The sequence below is a fragment of the Pristis pectinata genome, chromosome 24 (assembly GCF_009764475.1).
Source record: "Pristis pectinata isolate sPriPec2 chromosome 24, sPriPec2.1.pri, whole genome shotgun sequence".
NCBI classification, from domain to species: Eukaryota; Metazoa; Chordata; class Chondrichthyes; order Rhinopristiformes; family Pristidae; genus Pristis; species Pristis pectinata.
The window spans coordinates 975191-1001965 of NC_067428.1; the positions used below are offsets into that span (position 1 = coordinate 975191).

At 45.0% G+C, this 26775-nt stretch overlaps 1 protein-coding gene across 1 annotated transcript in view; it reads right to left on the minus strand.

Annotated features, from left to right (window-relative positions):
* The window catches only part of LOC127582630 (E3 ubiquitin-protein ligase Arkadia-like), a 100383-nt gene that overhangs the window by 28875 nt on the left and 44733 nt on the right, over nucleotides 1-26775 (minus strand). The window contains exons 7-10 of the mRNA XM_052038094.1: nucleotides 16857-17245; nucleotides 16046-16250; nucleotides 8476-8911; nucleotides 4397-4517 (exon numbers count right to left, since the gene is read on the minus strand). Of these exons, the coding sequence (XP_051894054.1) occupies nucleotides 4397-4517; nucleotides 8476-8911; nucleotides 16046-16250; nucleotides 16857-17245 (1151 nt within the window). The remainder of the gene's footprint in view (nucleotides 1-4396; nucleotides 4518-8475; nucleotides 8912-16045; nucleotides 16251-16856; nucleotides 17246-26775) is intronic.

A 26775-nucleotide genomic window follows, 5' to 3' on the forward strand; every position in this document is an offset into this window, starting at 1 on the left:
ACCAAACACTACCTCCTCCTTTATCTCAAAATGCCCTAACATATTATCTCCACACTGATCTCCCCATCCTCCACAGCCTTCCCCTTGGGAAATACCGACTTTTCTAAAACATCAACATTCTGGAACATTAAGCATCCAGTCCTGTCTCCCTCTCAATATTTTAATGCTAGGAGTATTAAGGGTAAGGGTGATGAACTTAGACCATGGATACTTCAACCCATCCATCCCACCGTGTCTATTATCTTGCTCCTGCCTGTTCTTCCTTACAGACTTACTGGTCCTGACATCAACCTCCCTCTCAATCCCTCCACTTTCTGACCTGGAGCTCTGGTTCCCATCCCCCAGCCAAATTACTTTAAACCCTCCTGGGTAGCACTAGCAAGCCTCCCAGCCAGGATTTTAGTTCTCCTCCAGTTGAGGTGCAACCCGTCCCTCTTGTGCAGATCATTCCTGCCCCAGAAGAGGTTCCAATGATGAAAGAAGCTGAAACCCTGCCCCCTACACCAGTTCCTCAGCCACTCATTCATCTGTTCTATCTTCCTATTCCTGCCTTGACCAGCACATGGTTCTGGGAGTAATCCAGAGATTACTACCTTTGAGGTCCTGTTTTTCAGCCTCTTTCCAAACTCCCTATACTCACTGCACAGGACCTCATCCCATTTTCTACCCACATTGTTGGTACCAATGTGCACCACGACCTCTGGCTGCTCACCCTCCCCCTTGAGGATATATTCTGCAGCCACTTTGAGACGTCCTTGACCCTGGTACCCAGTACCCTAAGGCAAAACACCATCCTGGCGTCTCTTTTGTGGCCACAGAATCTCCTGTCTGCCCCCCAAATATCGAGTTTCCTATCACTACCGCCCTGACTGACTTTACTCTTCCCTGCTGAGCCTCAGAGCCACCCACAGTGCCAATGACCTGGCTGCTGCTGTGCCCTGATAGGTCATCCCCCCCAGCAGTATCCAAAGGGGTAGAGTTGTTGCTGAGGGGAATGGCCACAGGGGACCCTGCACTGTCTGCCTGCTTCCTCTACCTTTCCTGGTGGTCAGCCAACTATCTGCTGCCTGCACCTTCGGTGTGACCACTCAACAAAACTCTTATCTATGATGCTCTTAGCATCCTGGACAATCCTAAGGACGTTCAACTTCAGCTCCAGATACAGTCAGTCAGGAGCTGCAGCTGGGTGCAGTTCCCACTGGTGTCAACACCAGGGACACTGGCAGTCTCCCTGATCTCCCACATCCTGCAGGAGGAGCAGACCACTGTCCTAATTGCTATCCCAGCAAATCTCATCGTGAGAGTAATTCTAAGGAAAACATGACCTGCACCTACCTGATTCTGCTCAGCCTTCTCTCATTGAAACCTCCTGAACCAAAGCCTCAGCACTTATACTCAACCACGGCATTCAAGCAAGGCTGAGTTGTATTTATTTTAATGCAAGAAGTCTGACTAGTAAGGAGAGTGCTGATCAGCACATGGGAATACGATATCGCTGCTATAAGAGAGACATGGTGAAAAGACAGACAGGACTGGCAGCTCAACGTTCCACGAGATAGCATCCTCAGGCGCGAAGGTGAATGTTCCCATAAGTATAAAAGATACAGACAGCAAGTTCAGGGAACACTAAACCTCAAGAAATGTGGAGGGCTGCATATATAAAAAAACCACAAGAACAACATGAGAACTGAAAACAGGGAAGGTCCTTCACACACTGAATACAGAAAGTATCAGAAGTACTTAAAAAAAAAGACATCAGGAAGGCAAAGGCGGTGGGGAGCATGAAATATCACTGGCAGACAGGATTAAGGAAAATCCCATCAGTTTTTATGTCTGTAAAAGGCATTAGGGTAACCAGGGAAACAGTAGGGCCATTACGGACCCGAGTGGCAGACTGGGTGGAAACAGAGGACATAAATGAATACTTTTCACCTACATTTACTGTGAAGGACTTTGTAGCTGGAGAATTCAGGGAGGGGAACAATGAAACTCTAGAGCCTGCTGGCACTAGACAGGTATGAGATGTCCAAGTGGGCTGAAAGGTGGATAAATCCCCAGGGCCTGATGGGATGTATCCCAAGCTGTTAGCAAATGTAAGAGAGGAGATACTGGAACCCTGATGGAGATTTTTCAATCTTTGTTGGTCAAAGGAAGTGGTTGAGGTAGGTACATAAATAACATTTAAAAGTAACTTGGACAGGCACATGATAGGAAAGGTTTTCTAGGGATGTGGGCCAAAGGCAGACAAATGGGACTAGCTCAGATGGGAATCCTGGTCGGCACGGACCAGTTGGGCCAAAGGACCTGTTTCCGTGCTGTATGACTCTATGACACTAGAGCAGTAAGAATAAGCTGGTAAACACAGGCCTGTGAGTCTAACATCAGTGGTAGGGAATTTATTGGAAAAAATCCTGAAGGACTGGATTAATTACCACCAGGATATTTAGGGCTTAATAAAAGAGAATCAGCATAGCTTTAATAGGGGAGATCCTACCTGCAGAAGACAATGGGAAGAGAGCTCTGGTGAACAAAGGGTTACTCTCTCTCTCTCTCTCTCTCTCTCTCCCCTGGTAAACAGCTTGAGCAACCTGCTCGTATAGTCTCTGCTTGGCTGATAAGGAGCTTCAAGGCCACAAGAACAGGGTTGTTTCAGACTTACTGTGAAAGATGTGTTAACCTGTCTGGGACCAATGGTAGCATGAACTGGTCAAGCAGACCCAAATATGGATATGCAAGTGCAGTAGGTGGACACCCACCAAAGAACAATGTATTTAAGTTTGTTAGCACCCTGTATTCCTTGAGTCTGGCCACGTGCAGGGAAGAGCAGCACTGACTGTTTGCTCTTCTGTGTACCCCCTACTCCTGCTAGCGTTAAACAATAAAGAACTTTTTGTACACTCCTTGGTTCTGCTGTTGTCTAATTTATTACAGAGCGCGGGTCGCCTTTCACATACCTGTGCAATTTGAATTTTGTGACAAGGATGGGGTGGTTGATGTCATTTACATGGCCTTCATGACAAGATCCCACATGAAAGACAGGTCTAAAAGGCTTTAGCCCATGGGATACAAGACTAGTGTGTAAACCGGATCTAAAATCAGAGTAAAAAGTTAACTGCTGAAGGAACTCAGCATGTTGAGCAGCATCTGTGGGAGAAAGGAATTGTCGACATCTCAAGACCCTGCATCAGGACTCGATGTTTCGGGTTGAGACACTACATCAGACATGCCAACACCGGATACAAAATTGGTTGGCGTTAGGAGAAAGAGGTGGACGGCTGATTTTGTGATTAGAATCCTGTGACCAGCTGTGTACCACAGGGATCAGAGCTGGGACCCGTACTGTTTGTCATATACATTAGTGGTTTGGATATGGATTTTGGAGGCGTGATTGGTAAGTTTGAAGATGACATTGCTTTGTTGGTAAAGACCAGGATAGTCTTAGGTGTAAAAAAAATTCTTTGAGGCCTTGAGGGATGCAGAAGGAGGTTGCCCACGATTGAGGAGTCTAGGACCTGGGGCACAGTTCAGGCTGTTTAGGATTGAGATAAAGGAGAAATGTCTTTACTCAAAGGGCAATGTATCTTTGGAATTTCCTATTCCAGAGGCCATTGGAGGCTCAATCATTCACGGCATTCAAAACAGGGCCAAGAGATTTCTGGATAGAACAATAATTAAAGGGTCTAGGGGTAGGGCAGGAGACTGTTGCTGAAGAACAAGATCTCGTGATCTAGTTCAATGGGGGAGAAGGCTCCAGGAGTTACGGGGCCTACATCTAATTCTACATTCTTAAAGCTAAAATTCCTCATTGATGAGACCATTATAGAAAATTAGGATCACGCAATCTCACATTACTAAGCGTAGGTCCAAATCCTTCAATCTCAAACCTCAAATAAGGCTTAAATGTCACCTCCCAAGTATTAGGTCCAAACCAAAAGATCCACTTCAACATCCCCCAGTCCGTATCCAAAATCCATAATCAAGATTCTGCTCATTACCAATTCACACTTACTCCTCAGTGCATGAATTCCTGCGATTCAGACCAACTCCTGGGATTTCTCATCATGTGATTTGGACCAACTCAAAGGTATGAGGTTGTGTGATTTGGAGCTAGTGCAAGATGTATTCTCCTACTCCCTGGGATGACCTATCCAACAAGCTCATCACATACATATCCAGCCATGCACTAGTTTTATGTAATTTTTTTTTTAAAGGAATGCAATCTTTCTTTCAAAAAGCAATCAGATGCCAAATAAAACACTAAATTAATAGAGTTACTGTGCATTAGCATTCAGAACAAACTGATTCTAAAGGGCACAGGAAGTTATAATGTGTATAATTCAATTTAAGCAACACACGGTAAAAGGTAACTACTACCTTCAGGGCTTCTATGTCTTACCATAGGAACAGAAGGTGCTGCCATGGAGACCAGGTGTAGTCTAGGTGGTACCAACTGGTATCGATGAAGGTGAACGTGACCAGAATGATACTGTGGGAAATTTGATGTTACCCTTTCTTCCCTGTGAATCCATACACAAAGATTGGTAACTATACCGACAGAAACAGCTCTCAATGTAGATGCTCTTGGGGAATTGCACAAAAATAAAACAACATGGAATAGGGGACAGTAGCAATGAACAGAGACGAGAAACTATTCTAACCAACATTCATCCACAAATCAGGCCAAGTCAAAGACGCAAACAATTATATATCAATGAACGAGGGACTCAGTGCTTCAGAATGTTGGAAGGTTGTTTCTCGGACTGGAGGTCTGTCACTTGTGGTGTGACAGGGATCGGTGTTGGGACCTTTGCTGTTCATTATTTGTAAAAACGATTTGGATGTACACGTACAAGGCACGGTTAGCAAGCTAGCAGATGATGCTGAAATAGGTGGTATCGTCAACAGTGAAGGTTATCAATAATTAAAGAGGGATCTTGATCAGTTGTATAAGTGGTCCGAGGATTGGCAAATGGCTTTCAATCAGATAAGTGCAAGGTATTGCAGGAAGTCAAACCAGGGTAGGACTTATACAATCCAGGTAGTGCTCTGGGAGTGTTGTGGAACAGACGGAGTACAGGTACATAGTTTCCCGAAACTGGACAGAGTGGTAAAGGTGTGTTTGGCTCACTGGCCTTCAGTCAGGGCATTGAGTACAAGAGTTGGAATGTTATGTTGCAGTTGTACAATACATAGGCGAGGCCACTCTTGGATTGTGTGCAAGTTTGGTCACCCTGTTATAGGATAGACGTCATTAAGTTGGGAAAAAGTGCAAAGACTTACAAGAATTTTGCAAGGACTTCAGGGCCTGAGTTATAGGGAGAGTTTGGGCAGGTTAGGACTTTATTCCCTGGAACGTGGGAGACTGAGAGGTGACCTTGTGTATAACATCAGGAGGGGCATAGATAGGATGAATACCTTGTCTGTGTCTTTTTCCCCCCGGAAAGGGAACTAAAAACTCAAGGGCATAGGTTGAACATGAGAGGGGAAAGATTTGGAAGGGTCCTAAGGGATAACAACTTCACACAGAACATGGAACGAGCTGCCAGAGAAAGTAGTTAAGGCGGCTACACTAATAACATTTACATGACATTTTGGACAAGTATAGACAAGGAGGACCGTAGGGCCCGCTTTACAGCTGTATTACTCCATGACTAAATACTACTGGATATGCAGTAATTAAATAACTGGACTAATAACCCAGAGGCCAGACTTCAAATCCCACCATGGTGTCCAGGATGGATTCCTGACACAGTATGTTGACAGGCCAACTAGAGGGAATGCCATATTAGATCTAGTATTAGGTAATGAACCAGGTCAGGTGACGGATCTATCAGTGGGTGAGCATTTGGGGGACAGTGACCACTGCTCCCTAACCTTTAGCATTGTCATGGACAAGGATAGGAGCAAAAACCACGGGAATATATTTAATTGGGGAAAGGTGAATTATGAGGCTGTAAGGCTAGAACTTGACAGTGTGAATTGGGCTGACATTTTTGAAGGGAAACGTACTATGGAGATGTGGTCGTTGTTCAAGGATCTCTTGCAGGATGTTACGGATAAATTTGTCCCGGTGAGGCAGAAAAAGAGTGGCAGGGTAAAGGAACAGTGGGTGACAAGAGAGGTGGAACAACTAGTTAGGAGGAAGAAGGCAGCATACATAAGATGTAAGCAGCAAGGATCAGAAAGGGCTCAGGAGGAATATAGGGTAGCAAGGAAGGAACTTAAGAAGGGGCTGAGGAGAGCAAGAAGGGGACATCAAAAGGCTTTGACGAGTAGGGTTAAGGAGAATCCGAAGGCTTTTTTCTCATACATGAAAGAGCAGAAGAATGATGAGAGTAAAGGTAGGTCCGATTAGAGACAAAGGTGGGAGGATGTGCCTGGAAGCTGTGGAAGTGGATGAGGTTCTCAATGAATACTTCTCTTCAGTATTCACCAAAGAGCGGGGCCTTGATGATGCTGAGGACAGTGTTGGTAAGGGTAATGTTTTAGAGCATATATATATATCAAGAGAGGGGATATGTTGAAGCTGTTAGAAAATCTTAGGAGAGATTTTCTAACAGCTTCAACATATCCCCAGGGCCTGACAGAATATTCCCCAGGCTGCTCCGCGAGGGAGGAGATTGCTGAACCGTTGGCTAGGATCTTTGAGTCCTCGTTGTCCACGGGAATGGTACCAGAGGATTGGAGGGTAGCAAATGTTGTCCCCTTATTCAAAAAAGGTAGTAGGGATAGTCCAGGGAATTACAGACCAGTGAGCCTTGCGTCTGTGGTGGGCAAGCTGTTGGAAAGGATTCTGAGAGATAAGATCTATGAGCATTTAGAGAATCATTGACTGATTAGGGACAGCCAGCATGGCTTTGTGAAGGGAAGATCAAGTCTCACAAGCCTGATAGGGTCCTTTGAGGAGGTGACCAGGAAGATTGATGAGGGTAGTGTAGTAGATGTGGTCTACATGGATTTCAGTAAGGCGTTTGACAAGGTTCCACATGGAAGGCTTCTTCAAAAGGTCAGAGGGCTTGGGATCCAGGGAAGCTTGGCCGGGTGGATTCAGAACTGGCTTGCCTGTAAAAAGCAGAGGGTTTTGGTGGAGGGAGTGCATTTAGATTGGAGGGCTGTGACTAGTGATGTCCCACAGGGATCAGTTTTGGGACCTCTACTTTTCGTGATATTCATTAATGACCTGGATGAGGAGGTGGAAGGGTGGTTTGGCAAGTTTGCAGATGATACAAGGGTCGGTGGTGTTGTGGATAGTGTGGAGGACTGTCGAAGCTTACAGCGGGATATTGATAGGATGCAGAGCTGGGCTGACAAGTGGCAGATAGAGTTCAATCTGGAGAAGTGTGAGGTGGTACACTTTGGAAGGACAAACTCCAAGGCAGAGTACAAGGTTAATGGCAGGATTCTGGGTAGTGTGGAGGAACAGAGGGATCTGGTGGTTCATATCCACAGATCACTGAAAGTTGCCTCACAGGTGAATGGGGTGGTTAAGCTTATGGGACGTTAGCTTTCATAAGTCATGGGATCCAGTTTAAGAGCCGCGAGGTAATGATGCAGCTCTACAAAACTCTGGTTAGACCACACTTGGAGTACTGTGTCCAGTTCTGGTCGCCTCATTATAGGAAGGATGTGGAGGCGTTGGGAAGGGTGCAGAGGAGATTTACCAGGATGCTGCCTGGATTGGAGAGTATGGAGTATGAGGAGAGACTGAGGAAGCTGGGGCTTTACTCTTTGGAGAAGAGGAGGATGAGGGGAGACATGATAGAAGTATATAAAATATTAAGAGGAATAGATAGAGTGGACAGCCAGTGCCTCTTTCCCAGGGCACCAATGCTCAATACAAGAAGGCATGGCTTTAAAGTAATGGGTGGGAAGTTCAAGGGAGATACCAGAGAGAGGTTTTTCCACCCAGACAGTGGTTGGTGCATGGAATGCGCTGCCTGGGGTGGTGGTGGAGGCAGATACGTTGGCCAAGTTCAAGAGATTGTTAGATAAGCACATGGAGGAATTTAAAATAGGGGGATACGTGGGAGGAAGGTAATAGATAGTCTTAGGTGTGGTTTAAAGGTCGGCACAACACGGTGGGCCGAACGGCCTGTATTGTTCTATGGTGGCTGTGGAATTTTAATTCAGTTAACAACCCGACATTAAAAACAGTTGTTATGATCAATGATGACCACTGAACTACTGACCACACTGATGAGTCCATTGCCACAGATAGCCCAGAATGGTTCAGGAGAGCAAATTTTCTCCTGAATATTATCAGTGAACCAGAGGGTTTTACAACAGACCAGTCGGCTCAGTTACCGAGACATTTTTGTTTAAATAGTTCTGTGATTTGCTACAAGGTTGAAAGCACAAGCAATCAATTTGTCATTGTGAATGGCTGAATCCAGAGCACATCTTGCGACTATCCGGCAGAATCCAAAGGGAGGATACATTGAATTCTTTCAACAACAGGCAAGTCGTACTTCTTACCTAACAGTCTCCATCCAATGGTTTCTTTGGATCTCAGGGCCTCTCTGCTGATAAACCGAGCACTGCTGCTGCTGCTGGTACTGGTACACAGAGCACTGTTGCTGCTGCTGGTATACTGAGCACTGTTGCTGCTGCTGTGGTGGGGTACTGGCCGGTACTAACGGTGTGTTCATTAGCACAGGAGTGGCTGTCAAGGGTGGCTGTTGAAATGGCACCAAATGTAGAGGTGGCATTGGCTGATGAGAAGTTGGCAGAGTTGGAAGCTGTTGGGAAGCCGTGGGCCTATACGTGGTCAAGAGCCCATGCTGCATGCGAGCGTGATAAGATGGCACAGGTCGGGCAATGGGGTAATTGGCTGACCTAGGAGGCTCGCAGGATTGGCTCGCTGCCTGAGTAGAGGGTGTGGGACGAGATAAAGCATTGGAAAATGCAGAGTCTGTAAGAGAGCAAAAAGAAAAATCAGCTTTAGCTTGATTTGGATTAAGTTGCTACATGAAAGATTAAAGACTACCTCATCTAGTTAATAACATTATAGGCAAAAAGTTACAGAAAGCTCAAACAGCAAATGACCAGGTTGCTGAAGGTTTTGCCAGCTCCAGAGGACAATACAATCCTCTGGAGACCACTGCAACTTGCTGATGCTGCCCAATCACACCACTCCCAATGAGGCACAGCAGAAAACCACACCAGCCACTTTAAAGAAAGACCCAGTTTTCCATCACAGCTTCTCAGAGCTCATACAAAACCTGTCCAAATAATCAAAACAAACTACGTATTTGTGCCACATTACTTATCACTAGAGCTCTGGTCTAAATGAAACACACAGAATTACATCGAATTAACAGCACAGAATTAGGATAATTGTCAATATTAACGTGCTGGCATTTGTGACCCACCATCATCATTTATCAACAATCTTCACCTGGCCTTACAAATGTAACCTTGTGTTCCCTCCTCTCTGATGCACTTTCCCTTTAAGTGCAGCCCACCATACACCTGCACCATGCCGGTGAGCTCCACATTCTCACTACTTTCTCAGTAAAGAGACTTCCTGAACTTCTGACTGGCTTCATTACTGAGCAAATTGTACTTTATGACCCTTAGTTTTAAACTCTCCCTCAAATAGATACACGTCTTCTATGTTCACTTCAAAACATACCTGCCTAATTTCAAAGATATTGATTAGGTACCTATTTTCTTTAAAAAGTCTGTTCAATCTTTCCTGATATTTATCACATCTCAGTTCTGGTTTCATTCTCGTTAAGGATATTGTGTCGACACTATCAAGAGTGAGCACTTATTTATCCAGCAAAGCTGTTCTGTCAATCGATTAGCCAGCAGCTGATTAACACCTGAACTTCATCAACCGGCTTTGTTTCACATCCCATCTGGAGTAAATGATAAGGTGAAAGCTTCAGTAATCACTCAGAATTTAACATGGTCCAGTCTTTCTTTGTAACTTTTGTCTAGCTCTCTTTGCTATGTTCTTCTCAGCCTTGTATCTGCCAGAGATCCCTCATGTTTCCATAAATACCTCAGATTTTAACGTTGTCTTAGTTATTCTCTTCATTTTGTTTCCATACCATTGACATAAATAAAATGTTTCATCCTTTTCCTTCATATATTTCTCTGACAATCTTTACCTGTCCAAGTCCCTTCATCTCACTCCAGCTTTTTAGTGTTCCATGTTTTATTTATTCCTGCCTTCTGATATACTGCAGATCTCATCCTTTTCCAACATTTGTATCCCCGTTCTGATCTCTCCCCTTGTTTCCTTCAAAATCTGTATTTGTTTGCCATGATATATCTGTACCTTCTTTGATTTCTGTCTCTGTAAAGTTGGTTGTGGGGAGAATGGAAGTTGGCGGGGCTGAAGAAAGAGGCCAGGTCAGTCAGTAATAATACTGAGGTTTCGTTGCAGATGCAGCCTCAAGTTGGCAAAGGCAGCAGGAAGAAGAGCCAGATCTACAATACACGGCGACATGACATACAAAGGAGGGGAGGCAAAAAGTTGAGAAAAATAAGGAAATAAGACCACGATGAGGTGAAGTAGCAAATCAGCCCACAGGGGTATTAAGCCTGGGGAAAGGAGGTTGGGATGCATCAGGTGGGGGATCCAGTCTCCCGCCCAATCTCTTCATCTCTCTATATTCCTCTGCAGCCTATCCTTTCTCCTCACAGCTCACTTTCCCAGATAGTTGTGCACATTAAACTCACTATTCAATGTCAAAATTGTGAATAGATGAAAGCCCAGTACTGGCAAACGCGGTAAAAGCCCACCATGCTAAAAAAAAATTTCTGATAAAAAGGGTCAACAACTTAAAAAGTTAATTGCTTTGCTTTCCACAGACGAAGCCTGACTTGGTGTGGATCTATAGTACTGCATTTTTGTTTCACACACGCAGCATCTGCAAAATGAGCTTTCATATTTATTCCTACTGCTTTCTGTCCTTTAACCAATCCTCCATCCATACAAACACTCAGCCTTCATTTTACATAGCCTGTTGAAAGTCTTAGTGGTTGCTACAATTTGTAGATGGTACATATTGGAGTTGGGATGTTCCACTGGAGTGGATGTTCAGGTTGAGTAACCAATGAAATTCATTGGTTTGTCACAGCCATACTCATTCAGATAAGTGACAGTGGCAAAGCTTTGCATTGTCAGGAGTCAAGTCACTCAAAAGTAGAACCAGACTTTTACTTGCTTTTCCAACAGAAGCATGTATGTAGCTGAGCCAATTGTGTCTGTTCAGGATTCGATGGTAATGGCCAAAAGTGACAGGTGGTTTTATTCTTACTGGAAATGGTAACTTCAGGTATTTAGCAGCCCATGCTTGATCACCGTTACTGCATAAAATATTGTCAACTTCATTTCTTGGGCTGTTACAAATATTCACAAACATCCCCAGTTTCGAGCAGCACAAAGGTGAATGAACTCCTGCAGCGATGCCCTGGGCCATCTCCTGGCGATGACTGACTTCCAACATTTATAACTATCCCTGTAAAGGTACGACTCCAACCAGAGGGGAAATGTCCTTCATTTCCAATCATCAGTTTTACCACTGTTACTCGATGTCACATTCTGCCAATGCTTCCTCCAATATATCCTTACTTCACATCCAAAATCCACATCTTTTGTTCATGTTTACACCAGGCTTTTGTGTTACCAAGTAGTTCTGGTGGATCCCAAACTGAGCATTTTGGCAAGTGCCATTTGATAGCACTCTCCCCAAAATCTTCTATCATCTTGCTGCTAATGGAGTGAATTCTAATGGGGCATTGCCATCAAATCAAATTTTTCATCCTTTCTGTGGAAGAACATGCCAGGGCAACTTTTAGCTGCCAATGGAACAGTGTAACTACAGCTGCTGCCAGCTTATCTCCACAATACTACCGCCAAGATGTTGTTGGGCTCATCTTCCTTGTTGTATTCAGCATTCATCTTCTGGAGAGGAGTTCATTGGCTGAAGACCAACCATAGTGATAGGATCTCAAGAGGAGGTGGAGAAGATTCATCCCCTTAACTTCCACTTTGACTGATTCTTCTGCTGCACCAGTTAGGACTGTGACGTACACAAAGCTTCCTGTTCCTTTTAGATCTTTAGTTGTCCACCTTCATTTACAGCAAAATCTAGCAGGTCTGCACAGCATTGAACATTTATAGGTGTGCCTGCTGTCACTCCCAGCAAGCTCATCTACATTCAACACTGAACGAGGGTTGGTCCACAGGCTCGACACTGCTGATAGTGAGATTACAGAGCAGCATAATTCTGCAGTCCAAGACCACAGAATCTCAAGGATGTCTAATTTTGAGCTGCTGCATTTTTTCTGATCATCCCATTTTAACACAGTAACAGTTCCACACATTATAAAGGTTTCTTAATCTGCAGATGTTTCTGGAATGGACAGGTTGTCTTCTGAGAAAAGTTGGACAAACTCAGCTCTTATCTGCTGGAGCTCAGAAGAGCAAAAGGAAACTTGACTGAAACACAAGATTCTAAAAAGTCTTAGCAGAACGTGTGAAGACGATCTTTTGGAAGAATCAAACTCGGGATTGTTGTTTAAAAATAAGGGGTCACACATTTAAGAAAGAAGTGAAATTTCTCAGAGGGTTGCAAGTCTTTTGAACTCTCTTCCTGAAAGGGTGGTGGAAGCAGAATCTTTAAGGCAGTGGTAGAATGATTCTTGATAAGAAAAGGGTGGAAGTGAACACACAATCAATCAGCCATGATTGCAGTAAATGGCAGAGCAGGATCTGCCATTTACTGCTCCTAATCCGTATGTTTGTGGGAAAAAAAAATTCAGACAGCAATTATGATTGGGAACTTTCTGCTTTTAGGGATGGAGGAAACGTTTTTTTAAAAAATGATTTAGATAGCCCCGAGAGAAAATAATTTACAGGTTTACGAGGAGAGAGGAGGAATGGTACTGACTGGCAGCCAGCATAACCTCAATGGCCATAATGTTCTCCTTCTATAGCAGCACAGCAAGAAATGCTGCTGCCTCACAGGTCCAGGGATCCAGGTTCAATCCTGACTTCTGGTGCTGTCTGTGTGGAGTTTGTACCACTCTGCAAAGGTGTGGGTTTCCTCCAGGTACTCTGGTATCCTCCCACATCCCAAAGACATGTGGGTGGGTGGGTTAACTGTCTGCTGTAAAGTGCTCCTGCTGGTTACATGAGGGAAAGAATCTGGGAAGTGTTGATGAGAATGTGGGGAGATTAAAAAAAAGTGATTAATGTAGGATTAGTGTAAACGGGTGGTTGATGGTTGGCATGGACTTGATGGGCTGGGGGTCCTGCTTCCATGCTACTTCCCTCTGTGACTCTGCAACTACAAGACTTTTTTGTCAATACCCTCCCAAATCTACAACACTACCAGTTGTCAACAGGAGACTGGAAATACTACCAGTGAAAGAGTGAGAGTTCAGGGTCAAACTGTGGCCACAAGAGTGCAAGAATACCAAGGAAGTTTGGATATGAAGAGTTGGGAACAAAAGGAAGTACAAGGCAGGTAGGGAGAACCGAAAACAGAAGAGGGTCTTCAGAAGAATAGAAAGTGTGGAACCACATTGCGATGGGTGCGGCATCGCGTGTCAGCACAGATGTCCAGTGCTAAAGGACATTACAGAATCAACAACAAAAACAGAAAATGCTGGAAATACTCAGCAGGTCAGACAGCATTTGTGGAGAGACAAACAGTTAATGGTTCCACAGATGGTGCCCAACCTGCTGAGTTTTTCCAGCAATTTCTGGTTTTATTTCAGGTTTCTAGCACCTGCAGTTTTTTTAACTTTAATTTAAGGAATTAAATACTGTATTTATTTGTATATAAGGAATTAAAGTTTGTATAAGATTCCAATAGTTTCATAGCCAGCATTAATTGGTTTTATTTTGTTGTATGAACCAAACTAATTCCTCAGCTGCTGTGATGGGATTTTAGACTAAATGTTTAGCCCAGATCTCTGAAGTAGAGGTGCAGGAAGCTCACCTACTTTGCCACCATTCTCAACATCAGCCTATTTCTGTTACACACACATAATGTAATCTATCAGATGAAATTGTCTGCACCAGTATTCATGGCCCACGAGTGGTGCAGCTGGTCGAGCCGCTACCTCATAGTGCCAGAGACCCAGGTACAGTCCTGACCTCAGACACTGTCCATGTGACTATGGATTTCCTCCAGGGGCCTCAGTTTCCTCTCACATCCCAAACACAGGCAGGTTGGCACTGATGCAAATGTGGGATTAATGACTAGGATTCACGTAAATGGGCAGTTGATGGGTCCGCACAGACTCGATGGACTGAAAGCATGGAAACGGGCCTACCTCCTCAGCACTCCTTCCATTTCATCTGCCACCTCAGTCTTTCCCACATATTACCTTGTCCAGCCTCCTTTTATGTAAAACTAAGTTATTTTCGTCCACCACACGTTATTACAGCAAGTTCCTCATTCTGTCCACTCAGTAAATACATTTCTTTTTTTTTTCCACTGGACTTTGTTCCTGGTTTTGGATTTTCCAACTTCTCCCTCGCCATATTGTACAACTTTAAAGACCTCTATTAGGTAGGTTTTCTGAAGTAAAAAGCTCCAACTTGTTTAATGTTTCCCAAAAGCTATAATCACTCAGTTTTAATAACTTCCTTACAAACTTTTCTTCTACATTACTGGTGTTTCTATGACCTCCATGCAGTACATAAGCAGGAGCGGGTGTGGGCCATAGAGGTCCTTGTGTCTTCTCCCCAACCCAAAATCACAGTTGATGTAATCTTTCAGTTTGTTTCCACTTTCCAACAACATCCCCCAGAATCCTTGGTTCTCATGTTCTACAAGAATCTCTCCATCTCAACTTGAATGTACTGAATGAGTGCCCACAGCTTTTTGTGGAGACCCAAGCACTAACATCAGGATTTTGGTCAGTGTGGCATAAATAACAAGAGATAGTGGACACCAGTGAGGGTACACCACTGGATAAAGCGATAACATGGGCCTGGAACTGAAGTCTGAGTGGACATCAATATTCATATAAAGTGGATAAATCAGTGTAAGGAGGGCAATCTGCAGAACGGGTTTCGAGACTAAATTTGAGAGGTTTCCTACACTTTAGAACCAACTTAGAAAAAGGCAATTTAAGATTGTGACTTGATTGCTAATTAACTCTCAAGTAGTAAAGGAAACCCTGGGAAAAGTGATCACATGATAGAATTTCATAAAGTTTAACAGTGACATAAAGTGCAAAACTCAGTCTTAAACTGAAGTAAAGCCAACTGCATAGGAATACAGTCAAGCTGACTTCAGAGGACTGAGAAATCAGATTTAAACATATGATTGTTGATGAGGAAGGGAAACCTTTATGAAGCAGTATTTGAAAATTCTCGGCAAAGTATTATTCCACTGACAAATAAAAGCCCCAAAGGAAAAAGTCAAAGATGCAGTGGACGATAAACAGCTGATAGGAAATGGTGAAGCACTGAATTCCAGATACAAGATGTCATCTTAATCCTTTCCATCAAGGGACTCTGGTAAAACTTATTAAATGGGGATTAAGACATACTCTCTATTAGCTGGAGAGTCACATATACCCATTGAAAGCTAGCTGTGATTATTAGTGCCAACCACCACAGCCCCAAAGCATCTTTGCAGTATCTCAGGCCCAACACACAGTTCAGACCTGAGCAACCAATAACATTCATGCCTCACAAATGACAGGTAATGACCACTGCCAGAGTCTAACAATCCCACTTTAAAGAGCAAAGTAATCAAGGGGAAGCTTGGGAACAGGATGGCATGTCGTTTAGATGGGCCGATACAAGGGTGCAGCTGAGAGTCGAATAGGGTTTGGGGAAGATGGTGGGATATTAAAGAAAGTGGAGAATTAAGTGGCTTTATAGCCTATCTTAAGAAGCTTTATAGACAGTAACTGGAGACCAGATTGGCTAGCGTAGTTTGCCATCATGGCCTTGGTGATTCTGGGATTCACGTGCACCCAATGGAATCCCGCGAACGTGACTTGGTTGGATGTTACTGTTGCCGATACAGGTGGGGGATTGAACTGTGCTGGAGAACTGTACCAGAGCTGCTGCCATTACCCTCATTTAGAGGAGAACCATGAGAATGCCAAAGGATTGGTGACAAAACAGTTGGTGGCTGGTTTCCATTCACTTCCATCTCCTGGGAACGCTGGGCGTGCCAAGATGGTACCTGGGCACTGCTCTTCTGGGCAGCTTCAACCCCATCAACATCTTCTGCCGTGTTAGTGAGGTCACATAAAGAAGCCTAAAGTTACCAGTAAGGAAAACAATCAGTTCAGAGGTTCTACAAGGTAAATTATCAGATTTACATCAACTCTGAAATCACAAGATGAACGTGCACTACAGTAAGTCACAAATCACCCTCTGGCCACCCATTTGGGTTTCACGTCCCCTTGTATACAGAAACAGAAGATGCATGTTTACATCATATCCCCATAAATAGATGACCCATGAGGAGGTTTCAAATCAGAGCTCAGTCCTGGTGGGTCACTGAATCATAGCCAGAAGTGGGAGATTCAGTGATGCCAGGAACTATAAACACACTCTGCCAACAAAACTCCCTCCATGCAAGGGACTGATTCTCTTTTTAAGCATGATTTTGGAGAAATACTTATCAGAAGTTCCAGTTATGTGTTACCCAATAACTTAAACAGTTCACTTTCACACAGAAACACATTTCTGAAGAAAATACAATTAGAAGGTCCACTTTAATTAAATTTCCACAACCTGTGGTCAAAATAAGACAGCTGGGATACAACTCAAGTCTCATATAATTCACCACGGCCTCATTCTAGAAAACAACACACAACTGTCTCTCCACTTTTACTGTCCAAGGTAGAGGCATTTTTACCTGATTCTCCTGGCTGGCAGAGGTTTCTCCGGCTCGTGAGCTGACACTGCTGAACACAGACTGTGAACTGCCCTGCTGAACGTGCTGGAACCCCAGTGGTGGAAACTGTGGGTAGGCAGGGTGTGCCCAGGTCTGGTGGCTTTGCTGGTTAAGGAATTGGGAGTGAGAGTGGAAGTGCTGAGGCTGTGAACATTGTGCTTGGTACACCTGGCCCTGGCCAATGTGATACTGCTGGAAGTACGATTGGGCAGGGCGGGACTGATGAGACACCAGCCTCGTAGATCTGCAGAGACACCGTTGAGTACAGCAGGCGGTATATTTCGATGTTCTCTGGTGTTGACAGGATGTTGATATTAGGCTTGTAGTGCTTGAGGTAATGGGCATCTCTCCTGTAAAAGAACCAGCAATTAATACTGCTCATGGGGATTGGTTCTTTCCCTCTATCGAGAACCAGTCAGTAAGTCGCAGATTTCATGTGTACTTCAGGACAAAACCTCTTCCTTAAGTTACAAGAGTATTTCAGGACCATCTACAACTCTGCACAACCTCTTCTTCCCCCAACAAAAATGGCAAGTCTCAGCACTTCTCTTAGAATGAATCTGTTCCCTCTGCCTCATTTCCTCAATAGCGCTTTTATTAAATGAAAATTCCATTAAATAACTTATTCTTATCTGCAACCTCATGAGTTTTAGCTGGTAGCACTAAATATCTCAGTGCTCAGTCCATTAATCAGCCCAGATTCAGTGCAATGCTTTTTAACCTGGCACCAGCAAAGCCATAACATGCGAGATTCATATGGAGGGGCACAGGGAAATCTAAAGTACAACTCCTACACTATTGGTATTGATTTATTATTGTCACATGTACTGAGATACAGAAAAGAGCTTTGGGTTTGCGTGTCATCCAGACAGATCACGCCAGACATCATTACACTGAGGTAGTAAAAAGAAAACAGAATGCAGAATGTAGTGTTGCCGTTACAGAGAAAGTGCAGTGCAGGTAAACAAATAAAATGCAAGGGCCATGACGAGGTATGTTGGGAGATCAAGAGTTCAGGAGTTCATCTTTTACCGTTCAAGAGTCTGATAACTGTGGGATGGAGCTGTCTGAGTCTGGTGATTCATGCTCTCAGGCTTTTATATCTTCTGTCTAACTGGAGACTGGAGAACAGAGAATGACCAGGGTGGAAGGAGTCCTTGACTACGTTAGTTGCTTTCCCAAGGCAGCGGGAAATGTAAACTGAGTCCATGGAGGGGAGTTTGGTTTGTGTGATGGACTGGGCTGTGTTCACAACTCACTGCAATTTCTTGCAGTTTTGGGCAGAGCAGTTGCCATCCCAAGCTGTGATACATCCAGATAGGATGCTTTCTATGGTGCACCTGTAAAAGTTGGCAAGTCATCGAGGACATGCTAAATTTCCTTAGCTGTCTGAAGTAGCAGAGGCCCTAGTGTGCTTTTTTGTTTTGACCAGTATCCACATGGCTGGGCCAGGACAAATTGTTGGTGATACTTGCACCTGGGAACTTGAAGCTCTCAACCATCTCCACCTCATACAGACAGGGGTATAAACTCCACCCTGCTTCCTTAAGTCAATGAGCACCTCCTTGCTGATGTTGAGGGAAAGGTTGTTGTCTTGACACCATGCCACTAGACTCTCCATCTCCCCCAAGGAATGTAAACTTCAACAGGGGGAGGAGGGATCTGGCCAGGGCATGAATTGGTAAAGGTGTACTGGAAAGATGCGTGATCTTTAAAAAGGAAATAATTTGGATACAAGAGCCAATGTAACCAAAGCTAGAGCTCCCTGCATGACAAAGGCGATGAAAGAAAATGCAAGGTGTATGATCCACATCAAGCAGATAGCTTCAGTGAGAACGAGGCTAAATAAAGTGACCTTCAATGAAAAATGATTTTAAAAAATTGACCAAAAACAAAAGAACAGCAGGTAACATGAAGGAATCCAAAGGGTCTTCTGCAAGTATCTAAATAGCAATTGGAATGGAGAATGAGAGCGTGGGACAGTGAGGGATAAAGTGAGGGACACAGCTGGAATACTGCGTTCTTTTTATTTCGATAATTACTTGAGCCAAAGTAAGAGAACCAGAGTTATACAGGCCCCTCAGTCCAACTTGTCTACGCTGACCAAGGTTCCTACCTGAGCAAGGGTTTAGCTCATACCCTCTAAACCTTTCCTATCGAGGTACCTGACTCAATGATTTTTTTTTAAGACATTGCAGCTGTACCTGTCTCTACCTCTTCCTCTGGCAGCTCGTTCCACATACCCACCACCCTCTGTGTGGAAAAACCTACCCCTCAGGTCCCTTAAAACCTTTTCTCTCTCACCTTGAACTCATGCCCTCTCCTTTTAGACTCCCCTACCCTGGGAAAATATCTGATTATTCACCTTATCTATGCTGCTTGTGATTTTATAAACCTCTACAAGGTCGCCCTTCAGCCTCCTGCACTCCAGGGAAACAGTCCCAGCAACATCCTTGTGAATCTTTTCTGCACCCTTTCAAGTTTAATGACATCCTTCCTGTAGCTCGGGGACCAGAACCGCACACAATAGAACTGGATATGAAAGGTTTAGAGGATTATAGGCTAAACGCAGGAAAATGGAACTAACCTAGGTGGACATCTTGGTCAGCATGGACTAGCTGGGCCAAAGGGTCTGTCTTATACAACTGCAAAATATCCAAGCTCCTATACTCAGTGCTCCGACTGATGAAGGCCAGCATGTCAAACACTTTCTTTACCACCCTGTCTACCTGTGACACCACTCTCAGTGAACCACATATTCGTACTCCTAGGTCCCACTGTTCCAAGACACTCCTCAGAGCCCTTCCATTCACTGCGAACATTCACTGTTCCACAACGCCCCCCAGGGCCCTACCCTGGTTTGACTTTCCAAAAGGTAACACCTCACACTTATCCAAAATGAAAACCATTTGCCAATCCTCAGCTCACGTACCTAGCTGATCAAGATCCCTCTAATTTTTGAAAAACACCTTCACTGTCTACGATACCACCTATTTTAGTATCATCTGCAAACTTGCTAACATTCACATCCAAATCATTCATTTAAATAACAAACAACAAAGGTCCCAACACCGACGCCCGAGGCACACCACTAGTCACCGGCCTCCAGTCTGAGAAGCAACCCTCAACCATCACCCTCTGCTTCTTACTATCATGACAATTATGAATCCAATTAGTTATCTCTACCTGCGATCTAACCTCCCAGACCAGCCTATCATGCAAAGGCCTTGTTAAAGTCTTTACAGACAACAACCAGAGCCCTACCCTCATCTTTCCTTTTGGTTACCTCTGCGGAAAATCTCCAAGAGATTTGTCAGACACAATTTCCTACACGCAAAGCCACGCTGACTATCCAAATGTTGACAGATCCTGTCTCTCAAAATCCCCTCCAGTAACTTCCCCACCACTGATGTCAGGCTCACCAGCCTGTAGTTCCCTGGCTTGTCTTTGCTGCCCTTCATAAATAACGGTACAACACTACCCACCCTCCAGCCTTCCAGAACTTCACCTGTGGCTAGAGATGAAGCAAATATCTCTGCAAGGCCCTCTGCAATTTCTTCCCTAGCTTCCCACAAGGTCCGAGGATGCACTCGGTCAGGCCCTGGTGATTTATCCACCTTACTGTAAGATTCTACAGTTCAAGGGACAGACAGGCGAACTGAACACGAGGCAGCCCGATATCCCGGCAGGGTGATTTGCTGGTAGCTACCTGTCTGGGAGGGGGATGGGTCCCAAAACTGTAGTATGGTAGATGAAAAAGTTGTTGAAGTTAAAAGAAGCAAGTGCAGTGGGCAGGAGAGGGAGTGAGGAAGGTTTGCTCAGCTAAACTGCATTTATTTTGATGCAAGAAGACACAGGCGAGGCATAGAGCTCAGCACATGGGACTGGGATACTATAGTTATTACAGAAACATGGTTGAAGGAGGGGCAGGACTGGCAGCTCAGTGTTCTGGGGTACAGATACTACAGGCATGATAGAGGTGAAGATAAGAGGAGAGGGAGATGCTTTTGATTGTGGAGAACACCATGGCAGTACTTAGAGGAAATTACTGGGGCTATAATGGGCAGAATTTAGGAATAAGAAGGGGGTGATATATTTGATGGGACTGTACTATAGGTCCCCCAGTAGTCAACGGGAACTAGAGGAGCAAATATGCAAGGAGATATCATATAGCTGTAGGAATAATAGGGTTGTAACAGTAGGCAGCTTTAACTTCCCTAATATTGACTGGGATTGTCACAATGCTGAAAGATTAGATGGGGCAGAATTTCTCAGAAGTTTTCAGTTAAGCTTTTACTGAATAGCAGCGCACTTAGATACAGCTGCGTATCCATCCGACCCACACAATTGTTTAAATGTTAGTGTCATTCCTGATCTTTTCAACGACGATAAACTACAAGAGATCACTTGTAAAGTATAGAATTGCTCATACAACCGACACACACTGTTGAACATCGGCAGCAAAACATTACTCTGCCAGGATACCGACAGTTGAGCAACCTCAGCTTGTTGTGCGGACCTGAGCCTGACCCCACCAACGTGCCACTCTCCTCGGCTGCTCCAGTGAGGAGATGCTGTAGGTGGTTTGAGAGGAAACAGAAGCAGGGTAAGCGGAGCAGAATCTATTCTAGGCTAAAGGCTCGCCCTGTCAGACCAGTGCTCCCGTCGATGCTGCTTGTCAATGTTCGCTCCCTGGAAAATAAGTTGGACTGCATTCGACTACGAAGGGCAGTCCACCGGGAGATGAAAAACTGTTGCAGTTTTATCTTTACAGAAACGTGGCTCAATAACAACATTCCTGACACTGCTATTCAACTGGATGGGCTGACCTCCTTCCAAGCAGACAGGGTAGCATCAGTGTCCGGCAAGACCCACAGAGGTGGTTTGTGTTTATATAAACAACGAATGGTGCAATAATGCTGTGCTGGTCTCGAAGCACTGTCTGCCGCTAGTGGAGTTCGCCATAGTTAAATGTCGGCCATACTATCTGCCGAGGAAGTTCACAGCCATTGTTACTGTGGCTGTGTACATCCACCCCCCCCCCCAGGTGCTAATGCCAGGGAAGCACTGTGTGAACTTCATGGAGCGATAAGCGAACTTCAAACGGCTCACCCCGACGGCTGTTTCATTGTCGCTGGGGATTTTAACCATGCTAACTTGAAATCGGTGCTTCCAAAATTTTTCCAACATGTCAACTTTGCAACCCAGGGAGAGAATACATTGGACCTGGTAGTCACAAATGTCAAGAATGAACACAGAGTTGTCCACCGCCCCCACCTTGGCTACTCAGACCACGTCTCTGTTATGCTGATCCCAACATACAAACTACTCCCCAGACGCTACAAACCGTTTCGGAAGCAGATAAGAACGTGGCCTGTAAATGCAATGTCAGCCTTACAGAACGACTTCGAAAACACGGACTGGAGTGTGTTTAGAGAAGCAGCCACCTGTGACCATACCATAAATCTGGATGAGTATGCAGCTGCGGTGACTGACTACATCAACAAGTGCACTGACGATGTCACTGTCACCAAAACCATCACCACACACAGCAACCAGAAGCCATGGCTGACAGCGGAGATACATCAACTGCTGAAAACTCGAGACGCTGCCTTCAGGTCAGGTGATGTGGCAGCCCTCAGGACAGTGAGGGTCAACCTGTCCCGCGGCATCAGAGAGGCAGAGGATTTATGCCCAGAAGATCCAGGGCTACTTCTCTGATACCAAGGACACAAGAGGTCTGTGGCAGGGCATCCAGGCCATCACGGACTACAAGCCCCCACCTCGCACTTGCAATATTGACGCCCCCCCCCCCCCCCCCCCCAAGATGCAATGAACAACTTCTGTGCTCGGTTTGATGCACTTAACAACGAACCTGTGAGCAAGACACCTCCACCGCTCAATGACCAGGTACTTTGTCTGTCCTCAGCTAGTGTGAGGAAGATATTATCCAGGGTTGACCCTCGGAAATCAGCGGGACCTGATAACGTACCTGGCTGTGTGCTCAGGGACTGCGCAACCAGCTGGCAGATGTATTCACCGACATCTTTAACGTCTCTTTGAGCCAAGCAGTTGTCCCCGTATGTTTCAAATCTACCACCATTATACCAGTGCCTAAAAAGACGCCTGTAACCTGTCTAAATGACTACCGCCCCATGGCACTGACACCAATCACGAAGTGCTTCGGGAGGTTAGTCCTGCAACACGTCAAATCCATTCTCCCTCCCTCACCAGACCCCCTTCAGTTTGCATGCCGCCCCAATCAGTCAACCGAAGATGCAGTGTCCTTTGCCCTCCACCTGGCCCTGTCTCACCCAGATAAGGACACTTATGTTAGGATGCTCTTCACAGACTTCAGTTCTGCCTTTAACACTATCATCCCACACAACCCCATAAGGAAGCTGCACCTACTGGGCCTTCGCACCTCCACCTGCAATTGGATTCTGGACTTCCTCTCTAAAAGGCCACAGTCAGTTCGCATTGGAAAAGCCATCTCAAAAATCACCAGGCTGAGCACTGGAGCCCCCCAGGGCTGTGTGCTCAGTCCACTGCTGTTCACACTGCTGACCCATGACTGTTCTGCCAACTCAAGCTCCAACCATATCATCAAGTTTGCTGGTGATACAACAGTGGTGGGCCTCATCAGCAGGAATGATGAAACAGCTCACAGAGAGGTGGCGGCAAGGCTGGCGGATTGGTGCTCAGTCAACAATCTCTCCTTTAACATGGACAAAACAAGAGACATGATTGTGGATTTTAGAAAGGCTCAGGCTGACCACTTACCCCTGTGCATCAATGTCATCATTGTACAGAGAGTCAGCTGTTATAAGTTCTTGGGAATACATATAGCAGACGACCCGTCCTGATCAACTAACATCTTTTCCCTCGCCAAGAAGGCACAGCAGTGTCTCCACTTTTTACGGCGGCTGAAGAGAGCAAACCTGCCCTCGCCCACCCTCACCACATTCTACAGGGGTACCAGTGAGAGTGCATCTCTGCCTGGTACGGTAACTATAACATCTCTGACTGTAAGTCTTTGCAGAGAATTGCGAGTACAGCTGGAAAGATCATTGGAGTACCTCTTCCCTCCATCCTGGACATCTACAGCACACTATGCACACGAAAGGTCTGCAGAATCATAGATGACCCTTCTCATCCCTCTCAGAACCTATTTGTCTCACTGCCATCTGGCAAGCCGTACCAGAGCATCCGGACCAGAACTACTAGACTGTACAACAGTTTTTTCCCCCAGGCTGTCAGGCTCCTGAATACCCTGCAGACAGTTTCAGACAAATGCCACGTCAAAAGTTCTGGTTTGCACAATGGCATATAAGAACTTGGGCTGCTGCTGAACATGTTTATACAATTAGTGTAACACAGAGTTCTGTATTTTCTTCACCTAACTCGGTTTGGCACTAACCCAGCACTAAATTGTATTCTGTATATACCATTTTTCGCACTATTTGTACTTGCATAGTTTTTTTTGTATGTCTTTTGTTTTATGTAGTGAGAGTCTGGAGGAAACAACATTTCGTTCCTCCGTGTGTTTTTATAGCATAGGGTGAATGACAATAAAGTAACTTGAACTCGAAGCAACATGTAGATGGCCCGACACTGACGTAGAAGGGACTACACTGTATCTCGTATCAGGAAATAAGGTTGATATGTCAGTGGGGGAGCACTTAGGGATCAGTGACCATTGGGATTTCTTCTGGGGTAAAGCTGACCTGTACAAGAGGGACAGATTACACTGGAATTGGAGGGGAAACAATATCCTGGCAGGCAAATTTGATAGTGTTACTAATTTGGCAAGTGGGTGGGATCCCAAGGAGCAGGGAGACAAATGAGAAGCTGGAAAGTGATGCAGAAATCAGCGACAGCAGGTTGAACAGACACGACAGGCAGGAGAATGGCCAGGCACAAGGAAAGCCCATTGGATTAAATTGCATTTATTTCCATGCAGGAGGTCTGACAGGCAAGGCTGATGAACTTGGGGCTTGGCGAGTCACATGGGACTGGGATATCATCGCTATTACGGAAACATGGCTAAGGCAGGGACAGGACTGGCAGCTTAATGTTCCAGGGTACAGGTGCTTTAGGCAGGATAGAGCTGGAGGAAAGAGGGGAGGGGAGTTACATTTTTGATTAAGGGGAATGTCACAGCAGTAGGCAGAGATGTAATTACTGAAGGATCATCCAGTGAGGTTTCATGGGTGGAGCTGAGAAATAAAAGGGGATGATCCCATTGTTGGGATTGTACTATAGGTCCCCAAATAATCAACAGAAATTAGAAGAACAAATATGCAGGGATATTGGGGAGAGTTGTCAGAATAATAGGGTTGTCATAGTAGAGGATTTTAACTTTCCTAACATAGACTGGAACTGCCGTACTGTTAAGGGCTTAGATGGGGAGGAACTTGTTTAAGTGCATTCAGAGAAGTTCCCTTGGGCAATATATAGAGGGCCCTACGAGGGAGAGGGAAAAACTTGACCTACTCTTGGGTAATAAGGTGGGGCAGGTGACTGAGGTGACAGTGGGACCAGTGACCATAGTTCTAATAGCTTTTAAATAGTTATGGGAAGGTACAGATCTGGTCCACAGGTTCAAGTTCTAAATTGGGGCAAGGTGAATTTTGACAGTATGAGACAAGAGCCTGCAAAAGGTTGATTGGAGTAGGCTTCTTGAGGGCAAAGGGACTACAGGCAAGTGGGAGGCTTTTAAAGGTGAGATGGTGAAAATTTAAGGTCTGCATGTTCCTGTTAGAGTGAAGGGCAAGGCTGGTAGGAGTAGGGAACCCTGGCTGATGAGGGACATTGAGGCTCTGGTCAAGAAAAAGGACATATATATCAGGTATGGGGAGCTGGGATTAAGCAAGTCCCTTGAGCAGTATAAGGGATGTAGGAGTACAGGTAGGGAGGAAATTTAAGAAATCTCAGCATCTGCAGAATCTCTTGTCACAGTATTGATGTATGCTGGGTGTGCCTTGTGGCCAGAGGTCGTGGGCTTGGACTGATTCTTTCGTACAGTATCAAGTTAGAACCTAGAACAGTATAGCACAGGAACAAGCCCTTCAGCCCACAATGTTGTGCTGAACTAATTAAACGCCTAACTAAAATAATCTCTTCTGCCCTCACAATGTCCATATCCCTCTATTCCCTGAACATCCACGTGCCTGTCTAAGAGCTTCTGAAGTGCATTCCAGGCACACACAACTCTGTTTAAAGAAAAAAACTTGCCCCACGCATCATTTGAACTTACCCCCTCGCAACTTAAACCCATGCCCTCTAGTATTAGATACTTCGACCCTGGGTAAAAGATATCAGCTGTCTATGCTGATCATAACCTTATAAAGTTGCCCTCAGCCTCTGCCACTCCAGAGAAAACAACCCAAGTTTGTCCAACCTATTCATATATTGCATGCCCTCTACCCCAACAGCATTATGGTAAACCTCTCCTACACCCTCTCCAAAGCCTCCACATCCGGCATGGACAAGGTGGCCTGTAAGGATGGGTTTGTTTCTATGATGGGGATACATTGGTTCTAATCTTAAAAAAATCTTCAAATTCTGGAGAAGGGTCAGAAGAGTGGAAAACTTCTGATGTAACACCTTGACTCAAAAACAGGGAGGAGAAAAGCTGGAACAGCACCATAACAGTGCAGCTGATAAAGCCACTGCCACACCAGCTCCAGAAACCTGTGTTCAATTCTGACCTCGGGTGCTATCTGCATGGAGTTTCTACGTTCTCCCTGTGACCACAAAGGTTTCCCCCAGACGCTCTGGCTTCTTCCCACATCTCAAAGATGTGCGAGTTAGAGCATTATTGACTACTGTAAGTTGTCCCTGGAGAGTAGGTGAATGGAAGAATCTGGGGGAGTTG